Source organism: Salvelinus sp. IW2-2015, linkage group LG14, assembly GCF_002910315.2.
Source record: "Salvelinus sp. IW2-2015 linkage group LG14, ASM291031v2, whole genome shotgun sequence".
In the NCBI taxonomy this organism is placed as follows: Eukaryota; Metazoa; Chordata; class Actinopteri; order Salmoniformes; family Salmonidae; genus Salvelinus; species Salvelinus sp. IW2-2015.
The window spans coordinates 35,047,799-35,070,648 of NC_036854.1; the positions used below are offsets into that span (position 1 = coordinate 35,047,799).

Below are 22,850 nucleotides of genomic sequence, written 5' to 3' on the forward strand. Positions count from 1 at the left end.
GTTATTGCATAGTTTGGAGCTGTGCTTTGGGTCATTGTCCTGTTGTAGGAAGAAATTGGCTCCAATTAAGCGCAGTCCACAGGGTATGGCATGGCGTTGCAAAATGGAGGGATAGCCTTCATTCTTCAATATCCCTTTTACCCTGTACACATCTCCCACTTTACCACCACTAAAGCACCCCAGACCATCTATGCATAGTCACTTCACCCCAACCTACATGTACAAATTACCTCAACTAACCTGTACCCCCGCACACTGACAGTGTGGTACTGGTACCCCCTGTATATAGCCTCGTTATTCTTATTGTGTTACTTTTTATTTTCTATTTTACTTTAGTCTATTTGGTAAATATTTTAACTGCACTGTTGGTTAAGCATTTCACTGTAAGGTCTACACTTGCTGTATTCGGTGCATGTGACAAATTAAGTTTGATGTGATTGCTGCAACCATGCTTGACAGATGGCGTCAAGCACTCCTCCAGCATCTTTTCATTTTTTCTGCGTCTCACGAATGTTCTTCTTTGTGATCCGAACACCTCAAACTTAGATTTGTCTGTCCATAACACTTTGTCCCAATCTTCCACTGTCCAGTGTCTGTGTTTTTTTGCCCATCTTAATCTTTTCTTTTTATTGGCCAGTTTGAGATATGGCTTTTTCTTTGCAACTCTGCCTAGAAGGCCAGCATCCCGGAGTTGGTGGTACTATTTAATAAAACTGCCAGTCGAGGACCTGTGAGGCGTCTGTTTCGCAAACTAGACACTCTAATGTACTTGTCCTCTTGCTCAGTTGTGCACCGGGGCCTCCCACTCCTCTTTCTAATCTGGCTAGAGCCAGTTTGCACTGTTCTGTGAAGGGAGTAGTACACAGCGTTGTACGAGATCTTCAGTTTCTTGGCAATTCCTTGCATGGAATAGCCTTCATTTCTCAGAACAAGAATAGACTGATGAGTTTCAGAAGAAATGTATTTGTTTCTGGCCATTTTGAGCCTGTAAACAAACCCACAAATGCCGATGCTCCAGATACTCAACTTGTCTAAAGAAGTCCAGTTTTATTGCTTCTTTAAATCAGCACAACAGTTCTCAGCTGTGCTAACATAATTGCAAAAGGGTTTTCAATTAGCCTTTTAAAATGATAAACTTGGATTAGCAAACACAACGTGCCATTGGAACACAGGAGTGATGGTTGCTGATCATGGACCTCTGTACACCTACAGTGTGTAGATATTCCATAAAAAATCTGCCGTTTCCAGCTACAGYAGTCATTTACAACATTAACAATGTCTACAATTTGATGTTATTTTAATGGACCATTTTTTWAATTTTCTTTAAAAAACAAGGACATTTCTAAGTGACCCMAARCTTTTGAACAGTCGTGTATAAAAATAAACTGAAATAACACATTTACATATGTATTCAGACCATTTACTCAGTACTTTGTTGAAACACCTTTGGCAGCGATTACAGCCTTGAGTCGTCTTGGGTATGACGCTACAAGAATGGGAAGTTTATCCCATTCTTCTCTGCAGATCCTCTCAAGCTCTGTCAGGTTGGATGGGGAGCGTCGCTTAACAGCTATTTTCAGGTCTCTCCAGAGATGTTGGATCGGGCTCAAGTTCGGGCACTGGCTGAGCCACTCAAGGACATTCAGCGACATGTCCCGAAGCCACTCCTGTGTTGTATTGGCTGTGTGCTTAGGGTCATTGTCCTGTTGGAAGGTGAACCTTCACCCCAGTCTGAAGTCGTGAGCGCTCTGGAGCAGGTTTTCATCAAGGATCTCTCTGTACTTTGCTCCATTCATCTCTCCCTCGGTCCTGACAGGTCTCCCAGACCCTGCCGCTGAAAAACATTCCCACAGCATGATGCCGCCACCACCATGCTTCACCGTAGGGATGGTATTGGCCAGCTGATGAGCAGTACCTGGTTTCCTCCAGATGTGACGCTTGGCATTCAGGCCATAGAGTTCAATCTTGGTTTCATCAGACCAGAGAATCTTGTTTCTCATGGTCTGAGAGTCCTTTAGGTGCCTTTTGGAAAACTCCAAGTAGGCTGTCATGTACCACTCTACATAAAGGCCTGATTGGTGGTGCTGCAGAGATGGTTGTCCTTCTGGAAGATTCTCCCATCTCCACAGTGTGACCATCAGGTTCTTGGTCACCTCCCTTACCAAGGCCCTTCTCCCCCGAGTCTTGGTGGTTCCAAACTTCTTCCATTTAAGAATGATGGAAGCCACTATGTTCTTGGGGACCTTCAATGTTGTAGACATTGTTGGTACCCTTCCCCATATCTGTGCCTCGACACAATCTACGGACAATTCCTTCGACATCATGGCTTGGTTTTTGCTCTGACATGCACTGTCAACTGTGGGAGCTAATATATAGACAGGTGTGTGCCTTTCTAAATCATGCCTAATAAATTGAATTTACCAAAGGTGGACTCCAATCAAGTTGTAGAAACATCTCAAGGATGATCAATGAAAACAGGATGCACATGAGCTCAAATTTGAGTCTCATAGCAAAGGGTCTGAATACTTATGTAAATAAGGTATTTATAATTTTTAATGTAATACATTTTCAAAGAATTCATTTTTTCCCCCCGCTTTGTGATTATGGGGTATTGTGTGTAGATTGAATTGGAAAAAAAACAATTTAATCCATTTTAGAACAAGGCTGTAATGTAACAAAATGTGGAAAAAGTGAAGGAGTCTGAATACCTTTCGAATGCRCTGTATTTTTTATTGTCCCTGGGATGACGGGACCCCGTTAATTTCGAACCCGGAAGCTACCTCTACTCAGCAGATATCCCAAAGAGACCGAGTGTAGTGGGAGCTGCTGAACTGTTACTGCAGACCAAATCAACCAGGCGCAACGAAAAGCATATTAGGCAGCGGGGATCAATCTTTAAAAGAGGAACTGAGTAACTGTGGTGCAAAGCCACATAAAAAAAACAGTAGCTGCCTGGTGGGACTTTTTTTCTCTAACCAATCAAACTCATCGTGGTATATTAAGGGGGGGGGGGGTCAAATGTACAGGTTTCTATTATTGCAAGTTACACGCTTGCTGTTACAAAAATTMAATTCTAGCCAAATCCAAGAGGCGGCAAAGCTTCTTCCTCTTCGGGGGGTTTTACGGCGGACTACATCCTTTAGTGGTGTATTGCTGCCACCTACTGGGTGGGGTGAAGACTGGAACTTCAACACAAAAGGAAAATTGGGGAAGGGTTAAAAACATACTCATAATATTTCTCCCCCCAAAAATTATAATCTCAGCCTTATTCAAATATATTCTCAGATCCCTACACAGGGATGGACTCCCGAGTGGCGCAGCGGACTAAGGCCCTTTATCTTAGTGCTAGAGGCATCACTAAAGACCCTGGTTTGAATCCAGGCTGTATCACAACCGGCCGTGATTGGGAGTCCCACAGGGCGGTGCACAATTGGCCCAGCGTCGTCCGGGTCAGGGTTTGGCCGGGGTAGGCCGTCATTGTTATTAAGATTTGTTCTTAACTGACTTGCCTAGTTAAAAAAAGGTTAAAAAATAAATAAACAGGCTCTGTGGCCAAAGAGGGAACATCTTCAGACAGTATTCCCCGCACGGTTTTTCGGCTGTAAAGTCCTGGAGGTCCAAAAACGTTTAGCTGCTTTCAAATTTATATCTATTTTCTTAGACATATTTTTTTTTGTTGCCAGTACAATTGATCAACTGTGCTATAAATGCAACAAAATCCAACTTCTTCAAAATCAGAGTTTCAGGATCTCAGAGCTGGTGAACTACATTCTCACTCTCAGCAGACTGCGGGCGTCCACTACCGTATCTTCCTCATCTCGACTCGCTCCTTCAGCTATTTCCACTGCACAGCATATTTCCACTGCACAGCATAGGAGTCCTGCTGGACAGCCCTGATCCTTGCTACTGCAACCTCCTTCACCCTTACAGGGCATTCGAGGAAGTCAGAAATGTGATTCCTACCACAATTGCAGTGTTGTATACCCTCCAACTGTTCAACAACATATATTTTTCAGCCTACCAATACTTGGCACGTGTCCAAATGTCTTATAGGCCTACACGAACCACTCCTGGTCACTCTGACCRACTTCACCTTTCCTAAAGCATCCTTTACCATCTGCTTCTCCATCTTGTAGTGGAGTAGACGGAGAACAGCAAGACGATTGTTCCAATCAGCGCTGGTCCCATGTCACAAGTCATGGAAACAGAAAGCAACTGCATGCTGCTAGGCGGACTGGAGTGTCTGCAAGAGGTTCGGAGCAGATTAACATAAGGAATAGCTTCGCCACACTGGTGCTGATCTGCCTGCGCCTTCAWCGCTGGGATTCGGTGTGCCTGCGACGGCTGTGCTGACTCCAACTACACTGACTCCAGCATCGGCTTCGTCATTGAGTTTGGCTCCTTTCTCTCTCACTGGATCTGACGAGGCACTGCCTGCTGTGGGAGGTCTGTACCTATTGCCTGGGAGCTGCGGGCGTATGCTATCCTGCTTCTCGTGTGCCCGTGAAAGGTTCAACGAATTGTGTGAGGGGTAGGAATGGGCGGATTTCTCCATTCCCTTCTCCGGCCGTTGTATTGAGCAGTTCAATGGTGAGAAATGTCTCAGTCCCTGGAGCAAAAACATTGTGCTATCCAGGAGCACAAGTTCAGGACATAAATAAGCTGCTCTCAAACATTTTAAACCTGCATCAGGGAATTGAGTCTATCATAGTTAATGTGGGATTCAATGACGTCATAAAGGGCAGGTCACACCAGCTGAAGATGGATTTTAAATAACTTATTTGGTCTCTGCTTGACACCAACAAAAAAAACATAATATCTGGCCCTGTGCCCTCCCTAAATCGTGGCACTGAATGTTTCAGCAGACTTTTAGCCCTCCATAACTGGCTACAAGACAATTGCAGCTCAGTGGGTGTAACATTTATTGAGAAAAAAAGCTTGTTTTATAAGGAGGATGGGATCCACCCAAATCATGTGGGTTCCTGGATCCTTTCACAGCATTATAAGACTTAACAATGATCCAGCCCAGCTCAATTAATCTCTACCATTGTGTCGCTGAGTTGTCATAATGCTTCAGCAAATGTACATTATTCCAGTGGCGTTAGAAGACACAATGTAAGTAACCTAATTATGTCCCTCTAACTGCCCTGAATGCCTCTGCTGATCCTACAGCTATTGTACGCAGTAATCATGTGCCTATGAACCAAAGTTATACTGTTAGCACTGAGGCGGTGTGCCCTAGTAGGAAGTCCACTGTGTGCAGCTCACCCTGCACGAACATAAGTAACATGAGCATGTCTACTTTGACTAAGCTTCCCAGTAAAGCAATGAAAACAATCAAGTATCCCAGAAAAGTGTTCAAAATATCCCACATTAACATATGTAGCTTAAGAAACAAGGCTTATGAAATCAATAATTTGCTATAAAGGATGACATTCATATTCTGACAATCTCTGAAACTCACTTAGATAATACATGGTAGCAATACATGGTCTAACATCTACAGAATAGACAGAAATGCCAAAGGTGGAAGTGTTGCCATTTACATTCAGAACTACATTCCTGTAAAGCTTAGAGAATATATCATGTTAAATACTGTAATATGGCCACAGGTTCATCTGCCTCACCTACAGCCCATTCTGGTGGGAAGCTGCTATGAACCACCAAGTGCTAACAATCAGTATCTGGATTACATGTGTGAAATGCTAATACATTGATAATGTATGTGATATCACCAAAGAGGTATATTTTCTGGGTGATTTGAAAATTGACTGGCTTTCATCAGGTTGCCCACTCAAGAAACAGCTCCAAAGTGTAACTAGAAACCTGTAACCTGGTTCAGGTTATCAGTCAACCTACCAGGGTAGTTACTAACAGCGCAGGAATTAAATCATCAACATGTATTGATCACATCTTTAATTCTGAAGAAATGTGCTTTAAAGCAGTATCCAAATCCATCGGATGTAGTGATCACAATATAGTAGCCATATCTAGGAAAACCAAAGTYCCAAAGTCTGGGTCTAATACAGTGTAGTGTATAAGAGGTCATACAATACATTTTTTTAATGATTCCTATGTTGTTGTTGTAAATACGTTTTGCTGGTCTGTGGTGTGTAATGAGGAGCAACGAGATGCTGCACTTGACCCATTTATRAAATTGCTTGTTCCAATTACTAATAAGCATGCACCCATTAGGAAAATGACTGTAAAACTGTCAAATCCACGTGGATTGATGAAGAATTGAAAAATTGTATGGTTGAGAGGGATCAGGCAAAAGGAATGGTAAATAAGTCTGGCTGCACAACTGATTGGCAAACGTACAGCACATTGAGAAATCATGTGACTAAACTGAATAAAAATAAGAATAAACTATACTATGAAACAAAGATAAATTACATACAGAATGATAGTAAAAAGCTTTGGAGCACCTTAAATTACATTTTGGGCAAAAAGGCAAACTCAGCCCTTACTTTTTTTCAATCTTTACTAATGACCTAYCATTGGCCTTGTGTGTCTATGTAAAGCCAGTGTGTCTATGTCTGCGGATGACTCAACACTATACACTATATGGTTTTACCCATGGAGTTTCATCTAGTGGAGTACTAATGTGTGTCTCTAATGTGGCTGAAATCTCTTCGGTGTCACAATTTTGAGCTTTGTGTAGGCATCCAGACAGGCAAACACAGGAATGACCCCCCCCTTAAAGGTATCAGAGAAGGTGTAGATGTGAGACCTCTTCTCTACATCATAGAAAKACAACTGTCCCTCTTCGTAATCCAGATAGATGCCCACCCGGTTAACACTTGGAAGCTTGATTAATTGGTCATTGCAGGCAAAGAGCTGCCGGGACCCACTCTGGGTCCAATAACCCCAGAGTGTCCAGTAGCCCTTTGCTGGGGTTATCTCAAACCGATTCCTCCTGGAGGAAGTTACAGTGGTTAGTCCTAATCTCCAGCTCCCTGTGGGGGTTGCTTCCACCTCCCAGTAGTGATGCCCTGARGTGAAGAATCTGTCACCAAGCACGCAGTGCCATGAGTTAAAACGACAGGGGTGGTCTATGACATTGGGCCTCTGGCTCCCTCTCGATACCTCAAGCTTGTCATCTGAGAAAGCCAGCAAAGGGTGGCTAGTGTTGGGGTCCAGGCGGATAGGGACTGTGGAGATTGACAGAGAGAACAAGGGAGGCGTTTTAAAATTGAAGCCTTAAGATTGTTTCTATCATGTTCTTATTCATGAGGTTAAAGACTGAAGTAACCAATTGAATATATTTCCCTGCACTTTATATGTTTGAATGTTACCTGAAACACTGAGAATCCATTGCCATGCTGAAAGAAAATAATGGAATAGATKAATAGATTTTACACAGGACTTAAATTGAGTGAATTTCCAAGAAGCAATGGAGGYTGCTGAGGRGAGGGCGGCTCATWAYAATGGCTGGCACGGAGCAAATGGAATGGCATCAAACCATGTGTTGATTCCGCYCCAGCCATTACCACGAGCACGTCCTCCCCAATTAAGGTGYCACCAAACTCCTGTGCAAAGAAGGTACTGAAATAACTTATTTTGTGAAAAACTTTGCCCACCTGAATTGGGGATATATATGGAGTTTCCTAATTGGGAAGGAAAATAATAGTTTAGCACAACAATAAATAGGTGAAAACGTTTCAGTGAACATCAATCCTATTTATGAAAAATTCTAAGAGAAAAAGAGATGAAGGAATCATCAACATTTACCAGTCTTGCATGCCCTCTGTTTGGACGTTAACCACAGCACTGATATGTCCTCCTACGGAGACAGAATAAATATGATTTGTTGGACAGTAATATACACAGGAAGGAATACACACACTGGATTCCTCACTGCTGTTTCAATAGTCACCATGTTTGAAAAGTGTGGGCACTGCTCACCTCAGCGTCATGTGTTAGCAGAGACCAAGCCACAAACTCCAACAATGGCAGAGCACTGGCCAGCCTTGACTCCTTCCCACTAGGACGCAGGAGACTTTCAATGTCTTCATCTGACAGACAATTCACCTGCATTACAAAACAATGGGAGTACACACACATAAAAGATACAGTARYACACACACAAATAMATAATTGCCATACCTTTGAGACATTCTCTATTGCCCAGTCCAGGATCTTCTTCTCCAAACATCTATCTTCCCATGTGCCTCTCAAATCATCCAAACTTTCATCCTCTGTATCCATGGCTCGCTTCTGGAACTGAGAGAATAAGGTTTGAACATCAGCCATGAACATCACAGAAATATACATACTGTATATGTACGCCTTCAGGTAACTTAGGGGTTATTCGAGTGTCACTTATTAGATTTATTATAAATCTACAGTTAACTGCCAAAATAAAGGAAACACCAACATAAAGTGTCTTAATAGGGCGTTCGGCCACCATGAGTCGCCAGAACAGCATCAATGCACCACGGCATACAGTTGAAGTCGGAAGTTTACATACACCTTATCCAAATTCACAATTCCTGACATTTAATCCTAGTAAAAAATGCCCTGTATTTGGTCAGTTAGGATCACCACTTTATTTTATGAATGTGAAATGTCACAATATTAGTAGAGAGAATGATATATTTCAGCTTTTATTTCTTTCATCACATTCCCAGTGGGTCAGAAGTCTACAAACACTCAATTAGTATTTGGTAGCATTGCCTTTAAATTGTTTAACCTCTCTAGGCTAGGGGGCGGTATTTTCACGTCCGGATGAACAGCGTGCCCAAAGTAAACTGCCTGCTACTCAGGCCCAGAAGCTAGGATATGCATATCATTAGTAGATTCTGATAGAAAACACTATGAAGTTTCTAAAACTGTTTGAATGATGTCTGTGAGTATAACAGAACTTATTTGGCAGGCGAAACCCCGAGGACAAACCATCCAGGATTTTTTTTATTTTTGAGGTGACATTGTTTTCAATGGATTTTCTTTGTGGATCTAGATTTCTAAGGCACTTGCTTGCAGTTCCTATCGCTTCCACTGGATGTCAACAGTCTTTAGAAATTGGTTGATGTTTTTCCTTTGTGTAATGAAGAAGTAGGGCTGTTCAGAACGAGGGTTGAGTCTAGTGTACTGTTGTACGGTGGGAGGGGGGTCAAAGGTTTTACTCCGCCCAAATTGCACACTGCAATCAGGTGTACTTAAAAGAACGTGCCATTTATGGGTTGCAACCGGCCCGGACTGCCGCTAGTGGTCGTTATTTACCTGTCTTTTGAAAAACAGCGACCACTAGCGGCTGTCTAGGAAAGGTTGCCAGTTTATGGTTGGTCTTTCTTCAGCCTTCCTTGGAGTCATATGCAGAGATTGGCAGTATTTCTGCTACATGTATTTGAAATACATATATTAATTATTTCTGAGTATATTGTCATTTGAATGACACTACACTCTAAAAATTAGCAGCTCAACAAGGGTTCTTTTAAGATCCTGAAAGTTTTTTGAACTTGGCACTGAAAATTTCTTCCAATAGGTTCTTCCAAGAACCACATAGCAGGTGGGGTTAATCCTTAGTTGGTGGTGGTTCTTGGAGGAACCTAACTGCCCAACTGAAACATTTGGATTTGAAAGGACAGCAGGTGCAGGCACTTGTAAAGATCTCCTCAATTTAAGGCAAGGTTAGTCCCTTGTATGATCTGAATTAATATTGTTTTATGATGATACCATCTATCTTTTCATATCTGTGCAAATCTTTCTAAAACAGAAAATGGACAATTCAATGGATATCAATAAACAAAGAGGTAAGAATATGTGGCCTATAAGAATATGTAGAAGGCTAGCTGTATTGGGTGCAGATGACTGAACTGCTCACTTTTGTGTCTCAAATCAAATCAAATTTTATTTGATGTATGTATACAGACGAGGAGGCATACAAAGGTATGTCAATTGGTATTGGTATGTTATGCAGATCACATTTACCATCCTCCTCCCTTACCTCTTCAATGACTATCCCATAGGCCTCTACATTCTGGACAAGGTACTGTATGTGTATGAAAACCATTATCAAAAGTGTTTTTCNACTTCAATATATCTACATAATTTTCCTCCCTCATGATGCCATCTATTTTGTGAAGTACACCAGTCCCTCCTGCAGCAAAGCACCCCCACAACATGATGCTGCCACCCCCGTGCTTCACGGTTGAGATGGTGTTCTTCGGCTTGCAAGCCTCCCCCTTTTTCCTCCAAACATAACAATGGTCATTATGGCCAAACAGTTCTATTTTTGTTTCATCAGACCAGAGGACATTTATCAAAAAAGTACGATCTTTGTCCCCATGTGCAGTTGCAAACCGGGTTGGCTTTTTTAATGGCGGATTTGGAGCAGTGGCTTCTTCCTTGCTGAGCGGCCTCTCAGGTTATGTCGATATAGTTCTCGTTTTACTGTGGATATAGATACTTTGTACCGGGTTCCTCAAGCATCTTCACAAGGTCCTTTGCTGTTGTTCTGGGATTGATTTGCACTTTTCACACCAAAGTACTGTCTCCTAGAGATGAACGAACACGTCTCCTTCCTGAGCGGTATGACGGCTGCATGGTCCCATGGTGTTTATACTTGAGTAATATTGTTTGTATAGATGAACGTGGTACCTTCAGGCATTTGGAAATTGCTCCCAAGGATGAACCAGACTTGTGGAAGTCTACCATTTTTTTTCTGAGGTCTTGGCTGATTTTGTTTGATTTTCCCATGATGTCAAGCAAAGAGGCACTGAGTTTGAAAGTAGGCCTTGAAATACATCGACAGGTACACCTCCAATTGACTCAAATKATGTCAATTAGCCTATCAGAAGCTTCTAATGCCATGACATCATTTTCTGGAATTTTACAAGCTGTTTAAAGGCACAGTCAACTTAGTGTATGTAAACTTCTGACCCACTGGAATTGTGATACAGTGAATTATAAATGAACAAAATCTGTCTATAAACAGTTGTTGGAAAAATGACTTGTCTCATGCACTAAGTAGATGTCCTAATCGACTTGCCAAAACTATAGTTTGTTAACAAGACATTTGTGGAGTGGTTGAACGAGTTTTAATGACTCCAACGTAAGTGTATATAAACTCCCGACATCAACTGTAGATTCTACAAGTGTCTGGGACTATATTGGAGGGATGCAACACCATTCTTCCATGAGAAATTCCATTATTTGGTGATTTGTTGATGGAAAACGCTGTCTCAGGCATCGCTACAGAATCTCCCATAGGTGTTGAGATCTTGTGACTGACACACACACACACACACACACACACACACTTTAAACCCCCTATGCTCCTTTATGACCCCTCTTTCAAAGTCACAGAGATCTATTCTTCTAGCCATGGTAGCCAAAGTATTGGGCATTTTTATACATGACCTGAAGCATGATGGAATGTATTAATTGCTTAATTAACACAGGAACCACACCTGTGTGGAAACACTTGGTTTCAATATACAGTGCATTTGGAAAGTATTCAGACCCCTTGACTTTTTCCACATTTTGTTAAGTTACAGCCTTATTCTAAAACTGATTAAATAGTTTCTCCCCCTAATCAATCTACACAAAATACCCTATAATGACAAAGCAAAAACAGTTTAGAAATTTTACCAAATGTATTTAAAATACCTTATTTTCATATGTATTCAGCCCCTTTGCTATGAGACTTGAAATTCAGCCCAGGTGCATCCTGTTTCCATTTATTATCCTTGAGATGTTTCTACAACTTTATTGGAGTCCACCTGTGGCAAATTCAATTGATTAGACATGATTTGGAAAGGCACACACCTGTCTATACAAGGTCCCACAGTTGGGGACCCACAGTTGACAGTGTATGTCAGAGCAAAAACCAAGCCATTAGGTCAAAGGAATTGTCCATAGAGCTCCGAGACAGGATTGTGTCGAGTCACAAATCTGGAGAAGGGTACCAAACATTTTCTGCAGCATTGAAGGTCCCCAAGAACACAGTGGCCTCCATCATTCTTAAATGGAAGAAGTCTGGAACCCATTAAGACTCTTCCCAGAGCTGGCCGCCTGGCCAAACTGGGCAATTGGGGGAAAAGGGCCTTGGTCAGGGAGGTAACCAAGAACCTGATGGTCACTCTGACAGAGCTCCAGAGTTCCTCTGTGGAGAGGTGAGAACCTTCCAGAAGAACAATCAAATTTCAATCAAATTTATTTATAAAGCCCTTCTTATATCAGCCGATGTCACAAAGTGCTGTACAGAAACCCAGCCTAAAACCCCAAACAGCAAGCAACGCTGATGTAGAAGCACGGTGGCTAGGAAAACTCCCTAGAAAGGCCAGAACCTAGGAAGAAACCTAGAGAGGAAAGGTGGGTGGCCAGTCCTCTTCTGGCTGTGAAGTTTGGAGATTATAACAGAACATGGCCAAGATGTTCAAACATTCATAGATGACCAGCAGGGTCAGATAATAATAATCACAGTGGTTGTAGAGGGTGCAACAGGTCAGCACCTCAGGAGTAAATGTCAGTTGGCTTTTCATAGCCGATCATTCAGAGTTAGAGACAGCAGGTGCGGTAGAGAGTCCAAAACAGCAGGTCTTGGACAAGGTACCACGTCCAGTGAACAGGTTAGGGTTCCATAGCTGCAGGCAGAACAGTTGAAACTGATGCAGCAGCATGACCAGGTGGACTGGGGACAGCAAGAAGTAATTTGGCCAGGTAGTCCTGAGGCATAGGGCTTAGGTCCTCCGAGAGGAGAGAGAATTAGAGGGAGCATACTTAAATTCACACAAGACATAAGGAATACTCCAGATATAACAGACTGACCCTAGCCCCCTGACACAAACTTTTGCAGCATAAATACTGGAGGCTGAGACAGGAGGGGTTGGGAGACACTGTGGCCCTGTCTGACGATAGCCCCAGACAGGGCCAAACAGGCAGAATATAAACCAACCCACTTTTCCAAGGCACAGACCCCACACAACTAGAGGGATATCTTCAACCACCAACCTACTACCATGAGACAAGGCCAAGTATAGCCCACGAAGATCTCCGCCACGGCACAACCAAGGGGGGCGCCAACCCAGACAGGAAGATCACGTATAGTGACTCAACCCACTCAAGTGACGCACCCCTCCTAGGGATGGCATGAAAGAGCACCAGTAAGCCAGTGACTCAGCCCCTGTAATAGAGTTAGAGGCAGAGAATCCCAGTGGAGAGAGGGGAACCGGCCTGGCAGAGATCGTCACTCCAGTGCCTGGCAGAGGGGAACCGGCCTGGCAGAGTTCGTCACTCCAGTGCCTTTCACCTTCACACCCCTGGGCCAGACTACACTCAATCATAGCACCTACTGAAAAGAGGAATCCTTAATAAAGACTTAAAGGTCGAGACCAAGTCTGCGTCTCTCACATGATTAGGCGGACCATTCCATAAAAATTTAGCTTTATAGGAGAAAGCCCTGCCTCCAGCTGTTTGCGTAGAAATTCTAGGGACAGTAAGTAGGCCTGTGTCTTGTGACCGTAGCGTACGTGTAGGTATGTACGGCAGGACCAAATCGGAAAGATAAGTAGGAGTAAGCCCATGTAATGCTTTGTAGGTTAGCAGTAAAACCTTGAAATCAGCCCTAGCCTTAACAGGAAGCCAGTGTAGAGGCTAGCACGGGAGTAATAATATCACATTTTCTGGTTCTAGTCAAGATTCTAGCAGCCGTGTTTAGCACTAACTGAAGTTTATTTTGTGCTTTATCCGGGTAGCCGGAAAGTAGAGCATTGCAGTAGTCTAATCTAGAGGTGACAAAAGCATGGATTAATTTTTCTGCATAATTTGACAGAAACTTTCAGATTTTTGCAATGTTACGATGGAAAAAAGCTGTCTTTGAAATATTCTTGATATGTGCGTCAAAAGAGAGATCAGGGTCCAGAGTAACGCCGAGGTCCTTCAGTTTTATTTGAGACGACTGTACAACCATCAAGATTGTCAGATCCAACAGAACATCTCTTTGTTTCTTGGGACCTAGAACTAACCTCTCTGTTTTGACTGAGTTAAAAAGTAAAACATTGCCGCCATCCACTTCCTTAGGTCTGAAACACAGGCTTCCAGGGAGGGAAGTTTTGGGGCTTCACCATGTTTCATCAAAATGTACAGCTGTGTGTCATCCGCATAGCAGTGAAAGTTAACATTATGTTTCCGAATGACATCCCCAAGAGGTAATATATATAGTGAAAACAATAGTGGTCCTAAAACGGAACACAGAAATTTACAGTTGATTTGTCAGAAGACAAACCATCCAGAGACAAGCTGATATCTTTTCTGACGGATAAGATCTAAACCAGGCCAGAACTTGTCTGTGTAGACCAATTTGGGTTTCCAATCTCTCCAAAAGAATGTGGTGATCGATGGTATCAAARGCAGCACTAAGGTCTAGGAGCACGAGGACAGATGCAGAGCCTCGGTCTGACGCCATTAAAAGGTAATTTACCACCTTCACGAGTGCAGTCTCAGTGCTATGATGGGGTCTAAAACCAGACTGAAGCATTTCGTATACATTGTTTGTTTTCAGGAGGGCAGTGTTGCTGCGCAACAGCTTTTTCAAAATCTTTTGAGAGGAATGGAAGATTCGATATAGGCCGATAGTTTTTTATATTTTCTGGGTCAAGGTTTGTCTTTTTCAAGAGAGGCTTTATTACTGCCACTTTTAGTGAGTTTGGTACATCCATATATTATATTCAACATAGGAGGGCCAAGCACAGGAAGCAGCTCTTTCAGTAGTTTAGTTGGAATAGGGTCCAGTATGCCGCTTGAAGGTTTAGAGGCCAAGACTATTTTCATCAATGTACCAAGAGATATAGTATTTAAAAAATGTGAGTGTCTCCCTAGATCCTTGGTCCTGGCAGTGTTGTGCAGACTCAGGAAAACTGAACTTTGGAGAAATACGCAGATTTAAAGAGGAGTCCGTAATTTGCTTTCTAATGATCATTATCTTTTCGTCAAAGAAGTTCATGAATGTATCACTGCTGAAGTAAAAGCCATCCTCTCTTGGGGAATGCTGCTTTTTAGTTAGCTTTGCGACAGTATCAAAAATACATTTTGGATTGGTCTTATTCTCCTCAATTAAGTTGGAAAAATAGGATGATTGAGCAGAGGTGAGGGCTCTTCGATACTGCATGGTACTGTCTTTCCAAGCTAGCCGGAAGACTTCCAGTTTGGTGTAGCACCATTTCCGTTCCAATTTTCTGGAAGCTTGCTTTTATTATGGACAAATGTTTTTTGTTTTTAGGGGTGCAACTGCATCTAGGGTATTACGCAAGGTTAAATTTACCTCCTCGGTTAGGTGGTTAACTGATTTTTGTACTCTGACATCCTTGGATAGGTGGAGGGAGTCTGGAAGGGCATCTAGGAATCTTTGGGTTGTCTGAGAATTTATAACACGGGTTTTGATGATCCTTGGTTGGGGTCTGAGCAGATTATTTGTTGCGATTGCAAACGTAATAAAATTGTGGTCCGATAGTCCAAGAGTATGAGGTCAAACATTAAGATCCACAATATTTATTCCACGAGACAAAACTAGGTCCAGAGTATGACTGTGGCAGTGAATAGGTCCAGAGAAATGTTGGACAAAACCCACTGAGTAGATGGCTCCAAAAACATTTTGCAGTGGGTCTGTGGACTTTTCCATGTGAATATTAAAGTCAACAAAAAATGTAATATTATCTGCCATGACTACAAGGTCCAATAGGAATTCAGGGAACTCAGTGAGGAACGATGTATACAGCCCAGGAGGCCTATAAACAGTAGCTATAAAAAGTGATTGAGTAGGCTGCATAGATTTCATAACTAGAAGCTCAAAAGACGAAAACGCAGTCATTCTTTTTTTTGTAAATTAAAAATTTGCTATCGTAAATGTTAGCAACACCTCTGCCTTTGCGGGATATGGTCACTAGTGTAACCAGGAGGAGAGGCTTTATTTAACACAGTAAATGAAACAGGCTTAAGCCATGTTTCAGTCAGGCCAATCACAAGATTATGATCAGTGATTAGTTCATTGACTATAACTGCCTTTGAAGTGAGGGATCTAACATTAAGTAGCCCTATTTTGAGATGTGAGGTATCACGATCTCTTTCAATAATGACAGGAATGGAGGAGGTCGTTATTCCAATGAGATTGCTAAGGTGAACACTGCCATGTTTAGTTTTGCTCAACCTAGATCGAGGCACAGACGCGGTCTCAATGGGGATAGCTGAGCTGACTACACTGACTATGCTAGTGGCATATGCCACTAAGCTGGCAGGGTGGCTAACAGGCTGCAGCCTGGCCTGCATCCTATCTCATTGTGGAGCTAGAGGAGTTAGAGCCCTGTCTATGTTCATAGATAAGATGAGAGCACCCCTCCAGCTAGGATGGAGTCTGTCACTCCTCAGCAGGCCAGGCTTGGTCCCGTTTGTGGGTGACTCCCAGAAAGAGGGCCAATTATCTAATAATTCTATCTTTTGAGAGGGGCAGAAAACAGTTTTCAACCAGCAATTGAGTCGTGAGACTGCTGTAGAGCTCCTCACTCCCCCTAAGTGGGAGGGGGCCAGAGACAATTACTCGATGCCGACATCTTTCTAGCTGATTTACACGCTGAAGCTATATTGCGCTTGGTGACCCCTGACTGTTATATCCTAACATCGTGCCGACATGGATAACAATATCCCTATACTCTCTACACTCGCCAGTTTTAGCTTTAGCCAGCACCATCTTCAGATTAGCCTCACCGTCCGTAGCCTTGCCCCCTGGTAAACAGTGTATGATCGCTGGAGGATTCTTTTTAAGTCTAATACTATGGGTAATGGAGTCGCCAATGACTAGGGCGTTCAATTTGTCAGAGCTAATGGTGGGAGGCTTCGCCGTCTCAGACCCCGTAACGGGTGGAGGACAGACCAGAGAAGACCGACTCTGACTCGTTGCTTAATGGTGAGAACGGGTTGAGAGTTTCTGTCGGCTGAATGAGCGACACCGGTTGAGCAATCCTACAGCATTTCCTTCCAGAAGCCATGAGAAAATTGTCCGGCTGCGGGGACTGTGCGAGGGGATTTATACTAGTATCTGTACTTATTGGTGGTACAGACGCTGTTTCATCCCTTCCTACACTTAAAATTACCTTTCCCTAATGATTGCGTCTGAAGCTGGGCTTGCAGCACGGCTATCCTCATTCTCCTGTATATTACGAGTACAGCGATTGCAATTAGAAGGCATGATGTTAATGTTACTACTTAGCATCGGCTGGTGGAGGTCATGTAGAACCATGTCCAGATAAAGCTTCCGGGGTGAAAAAGTTGAATGAAAAATATAAAAACGGCAATTAAAAAAAAGGTACAAAATGTAAAGTTGGCAGGTAGCAAAGAAATGTTAGCAACAAACCGCACAGCAGCACAACCATCTCTGCAGCACTCCACCAATCAGGCCTTTATGGTAGAGTAGCCAGACGGACGCCACACCTCACGACAGCCTGCTTGAAGTTTGCCAAAAGGAACCCAAAGGGCTCTCAGACCAAGAGAAACAAGATTCTCTGGTCTGATGAAACCAAGATTGAACTCTTTGGCCTGAATGCCAAGCGTCACGTCTGAAGGAAACCTGGCACCCTCACTACGGTGAAGCATGGTGGTGGCAGCATCATGCTGTGGGGATGTTTTTCAGCAGCAGAGACTGGGAGACTAGTCAGGATCGAGGGAAAGATGAACGGAGCAAAGTACAGAGAGATCCTTGATGAAAACCTGCTCCAGAACATTCAGTACATCAGACTGGGGTGAAGGTTCACCTTCCAACAGAACAACGACCCATAGCACACAGCCAAGACAACACAGGAGTGGCTTCGGGACAAGTCTTTGAATGTCCTTGAGTGGCCCAGCCAGAGCCCGGACTTGAACCCGATCGAACATCTCTGGAGAGACCTGAAAATAACTGTGCAGCAAAGCTCCCCATCCATCCTGACAGAGCTTGAGAGTGGGAGAAAAATGGGAGAAACTCCCTAAATACAAGTGTGCCAAGCTTGTAGCGTCATATCCAAGAGGACTCAAGGCTGTAATCGCTGCCAAAGGTGCTTCAACAAAGTACTGAGTAAAGGGTCTGAATAATTTTGTAAATGTGACATTTCATTTTTTTGCTTTGTCATTATGGAGTATTGTTTGTAGATTGATGACAAAAAACAAACAATTGAATTCATTTTAGAATAAGGCTGTAATGTAACCAAATGTGGGGAAAGTCAAGGGGTCTGAATACTTTCCAAATGCACTGTACTTTGTATCCATCATTTACTCAAGTGTTTCCTTTATTTTGGCAGTTACCTGTATATTAAATGAGATATGAGGTCAAGATGTAAAGCAGACCCAAATCTATAACAGCAATTGAGTAAATACTACATGAACTGGGAGTCAAAGACAATGAATGATCTCCTTTGGCAGTATGGTATGTTTAAGCCTGCATACTGGTTCAAGTTGGTTCAACTCCTTGGATAAATTTAGGATGAGACTCCTGCTGCTCTCTAGGCTGTTAGGTGGTGGAGTGACAGCTTTTTCCAATTTTCTTTTCCGGGCATGCTGCAAGCAAGGTAGAGAAGCCATTGTCATATAATCTGTTCATATAATCACTGGTAACAATCTACGTTCTTCATCAAATATGATTGCATCTGTTATGTTAAAGTTTGATGGTAAAGTTCTGCTTGTTCAGTTATCCATAATTGCTAATTGTCTACCTTGAATTTTGGCTTGTATTTCAACGTTTCTTAAATTTGGAACCCAGAATTAAATTGCATGTGTACTCTGCTAGCTTATTTAGAGGGTCATTTAACCAAAAAGAACACTGATCTAAATTCCAAATATTTTGCAGCCTCGGAGTGGTGTGCTCCTTTCTGTTGAATGAGCAGAGCCATGTAAAATGTTTGACCACCTGACCCATGACACAAACCTTATACTACAGGGACTTTCTCAGTAATCATGATATAAATACATAAACATAGGTGCATGGCCACTAAGGTTTAATCAATTATTTCCTTCTGTTGTAACTGCCCAGTTAGCCTGCTCACCCGGGTTAGTTGGTTCAGCTCCTTGGACCACTTCAGAATGAGACTCCTACTGCTGTCTAAGCTAAGTGATGCAGTTAACTCTTCTTTCACCTCTCTCTTCTGAGCATGCTGCAAGGAAGGAAGGAAGGACAGCCATATCTGTTCATATCACGCGTGGTAACAGTCTTGATGTGGAGATTTGTATTTTTTTAATACGTCAAAGTTTGTCGATGAACAGCTTCTTGACTTAGTATTTTTTGTTGTTGATGTAATGAATGACTGGGACAGTGTGTGTATGTGTGATTGTGAATGATTCCATACCTTACTGATATCCTTCACCTCCTTGGCCAGTTCTTTGATGAGCTGAAAACATGCTTCCATCGTGTAATCCACAGTTAGGTTAGTCTGACGGAAAGACTGACACAACCAGGCAAGTTAACATTTAACAGAGCTTGTTATCATCCACTGACATAATCATGTTTGAATTGGTGGACATTGGTGCCCTTTAAACTGCTCTAATACAACTGAACCTTGATCTCCAGTCTTCCTGGCACAGTGAAGACAAGACTACGGAGTGTAGCAACGCAAGACTAAAATACATACAGTATCACAATGATATATAGTATAATTTCCAATGGAAACCATTTAGCGTCTACACTTCTGCTCACCTATAGGCTGTGACCTATTCTCCTTTCTCATGATTAAGGGTGCAAAGATTTTCTAGGATCTTTAGGCCTCGAGACAATTGAGACATGGCCTGTGTATGCATGCCATTCAGAAGGTGAATGGGCAAGACAAAATATTTAAGTGCCTTTGAACGGGGTTTGGTAGTAGGTGCCAGGCTCCCTGGTTTGTGTCAAAAACGTTTTTTTTCCCACACTCAACAGTTTCCCGTGTATATCAAGAATGGTCCACCACCCAAAGGACATCCAGGCAACTTGACACAACCATAGGAAGCATTGGAGTCAACATGGGACAGCATCCCCGTGAAACGCTTTCGACACCTTGTAGAGTCTATGCCCTGATGAATTTAGGCTGTTCTGAGGGCGAAAGGGGGGTGCAACTCAATATTAGGAAGGTGTTCCTAATGTTTTGTATACTCAATGTATTTGGTAACTGCTAACATGCTAGTAGATACCATATACTTCCAAACATTGCGCAAATGCTAATTAGCATTGGATCACAAAACTACCTCTAACTTCCTTCATACTGGATACAGAGACATACAAATGGTATTCTTGAGTTCATTGCCATAACTGGAACCCTTAATGTGTGTTAGTGTGTTCGGGTGCAGGGTTAGAACCCACCTGCACATAACCCCAATGAGAGAGAGAGAGAGCGCATACAGTAACCACTGACAGAAGAAAATGAAAAACAAACAAACCGTCTACGGCCTGAGGTGTGCAGCCCAGAAGGGTGAAGAAGAGCACGGCACAGATGCAAAACAGTTTGTCATGAAAAACTTTTACGTGGACGATGGACTTACCTCATACCCCAGAGACGAAGAAGCAGTTGACCTCTTGAAAAGAACAAAATAAATGTCAGCCGAGTCAAGCGTGAGGCTGCACAAGATAGCCTCCAACAGCAGCAAAGTCATGGAAGCATTTCTTCCAGAGGATCGCCTTAAAGATCTCAAAGATCAAGGGGTAGATCCAATACCTCTTCAGTAAAGCTTAGGCATCAATTGGAATCTGGAAAAAGACAGCTTCACCATATAAAACTAACCATATAATTCAAACCAGGAATGAAGAAGAGGCACAACTCTGAGCTACGGAGGTATGGTTAAAACTCACAGATATTTGCGTGAAACTACTTATCGGGATACCCATCGATGAGCTGGAGTTCTATGAATATGAGAATGGAAAGAAGGGAGGGGAGGGGAGGGGGTCATGTCATTTACTTATTTACTGGGCCAGAGCACATCAATCAACATTTCTGTAAATGTACCAGATCCAACCAGTTAGTTTCCATCTAGTCATTGGACAAAGAGTTGGAGGGATATTCATCAACATTTATCAGATATTATTCAATGCCCTTCTCATGACATGCAGTTTACTTGGAACATACCTGTGACATTATATACGTTCTACGCCTCCATGGCTATGAGGAGGAGAGAGACAGAAGGAAGGGGGTCAAATCAGTTATAAATAAAAGACAAGTAAAACAATTAAAATAGTTTATTAAAAAAAGATTAATATAAAAAGATTTAAGACAGACTGTGGTCAATATCTAAATGAAAAATAACATTTTGAGAATGTTTGTTTAGTAATTTCTGTAGCAAAATGTATTCCATGAACATGATTTTAAAGCAATGAATGTTTTTGAAAAATGAGTCATTTTGGCAGTTGTTTTGACAATTCGTTTTCTTGTTCATTTTTGTTTTGTTTATATTACTTTGTGAGAGTGCCATCATTTGTTATAGGACTTCAGTGCCCCCTGCAAAACAAACCTTTTCTGAAGAAGAAGACATCCTGTGGGCCATTGCAACGCCTATGGTGAAGGGGAGAGGGAGAGAGAGAATACAGAATACAGAGAATACAGTCATCACCAAGTCAAACTAGATCTGCCAGTGTGCATACTTTGCAAAGATACAATCTAAACACTTCCTTGTCATCAAGTCCAACTGGATCTTCAAGTGTGCATAGGAACAAAGATAAAATATAAAAACAAATAAAGCAACACCTCACAGCACAGCACAAATTGTATTTGTCACATGCGCCGAATACAACAGGTGTGGACCTTACAGTGATATGCTTACATACAAGCCCTTAACCAACAATGCTTTAAGAAGTTGCAGAAAAAAATAAGTGTTCAGTAATTGTTTTTTAAATAAAAGTAACAAATAATTAAACAGCAGCAGTAAAAATAACAAGCGAGGCTATATACTGGGTGTACCGGTACAGAGATTGAATGTACGGTGGGAGGTAATTGAGGTAATATGTACATGTAGGTAGAGTTAAAGTGACTATGCATAGCTTATAAACAACGCCTCTCCCCCATGTGACCTACTTGTTGTGTGTATGTACTGACATGTATTAATGTTTTTAAATGCATGTCAATTGTAAAGTATTTTCTGTGTATTGTCTTCTTCATATGTCGGACCCCAGTAAGACTAGCTGTCGCCATTGGCGTCGGTTAATGGGGGTCCTAATAAATCAAATCAAAAGATCAATTCTAAACACTTCCTCTTTGTCAAATTGGTCCAATGATGTGTGTGGCGTAGTATTCAACTCGTCTATCATTGGCATGTACTGTATTTATAGCGTTACAAAGACATTTCCAAAACTAATAACAATTACAGTAGAACTATGAAATTTGAGCTGATTTGTTTTGATTGACAACGACAGCATACTTTGTGAGTCGGTTTGAGTCAAGGTCTTAGATTCTTGTGAAATAAAATGTAGGCAATAACGCACATTGCACAAGTAACAGTCATTTAGAAGAAAACGAATATTCTTAATGATCAGAAGAATTAGCATTATGGTAGTTGGTTTGACAATTGCTTAGGCTATGTCAGTGTTGTATGGCTTTCTTTTGCAGATGTTTAGCCTATTTTTTTTTGTGTACGCTAACTATAACAATTTGGGAAAAGTATAAAAAGTACCTACCTGCGTCTGTCTCTCACCTATTGTTTAACTTCTGTTCCTGATAGGCTTACTTCTAGTCATAACTGGTCTTTGACCGATTTAGCAAAATTGTATGGGGCTATATCCCCGGGATTGTTCCATATATTTCCCAATGATCCACGTACGAACTACAAATAAGTGTCGTAGGGAATGAACCAAGGATCTCCTGACTTTGCAGTGCTAAAAAAACGGTGGGAGGGGGTCAAAGGTTTGACTCCACCCGAATTGCACACTGCAA

At 42.2% G+C, this 22,850-nt stretch overlaps 1 protein-coding gene across 4 annotated transcripts; it reads right to left on the reverse strand.

The window, feature by feature from the left end:
- Nucleotides 1–4,905: 4,905 nt before the first annotated feature.
- Nucleotides 4,906–22,766, reverse strand: LOC111973239 (E3 ubiquitin-protein ligase TRIM58-like). 4 transcript variants are annotated; one of them, XM_024000532.2, is made up of 14 exons: nt 22,595–22,766; nt 21,436–21,476; nt 21,054–21,086; nt 20,780–20,830; nt 20,473–20,505; nt 19,308–19,403; nt 19,008–19,115; nt 18,412–18,522; nt 8,110–8,226; nt 7,909–8,034; nt 7,735–7,786; nt 7,584–7,610; nt 7,299–7,325; nt 4,906–7,154 (listed from the first exon to the last, which is right to left on the reverse strand). In XM_024000532.2, the coding sequence occupies exons 2-14, from the start codon at nt 21,466–21,468 to the stop codon at nt 6,616–6,618; spliced, it is 1,353 nt and encodes a 450-aa protein (XP_023856300.1). In that variant the 5' UTR covers nt 21,469–21,476; nt 22,595–22,766; the 3' UTR covers nt 4,906–6,615. The 4 variants fall into 4 exon arrangements, with proteins under 4 accessions (XP_023856300.1, XP_070302770.1, XP_070302769.1 ...); XM_070446669.1 differs by having other exon boundaries at nt 7,909–8,226; nt 22,612–22,766; XM_070446668.1 differs by having other exon boundaries at nt 7,909–8,226.
- Nucleotides 22,767–22,850: the final 84 nt, after the last annotated feature.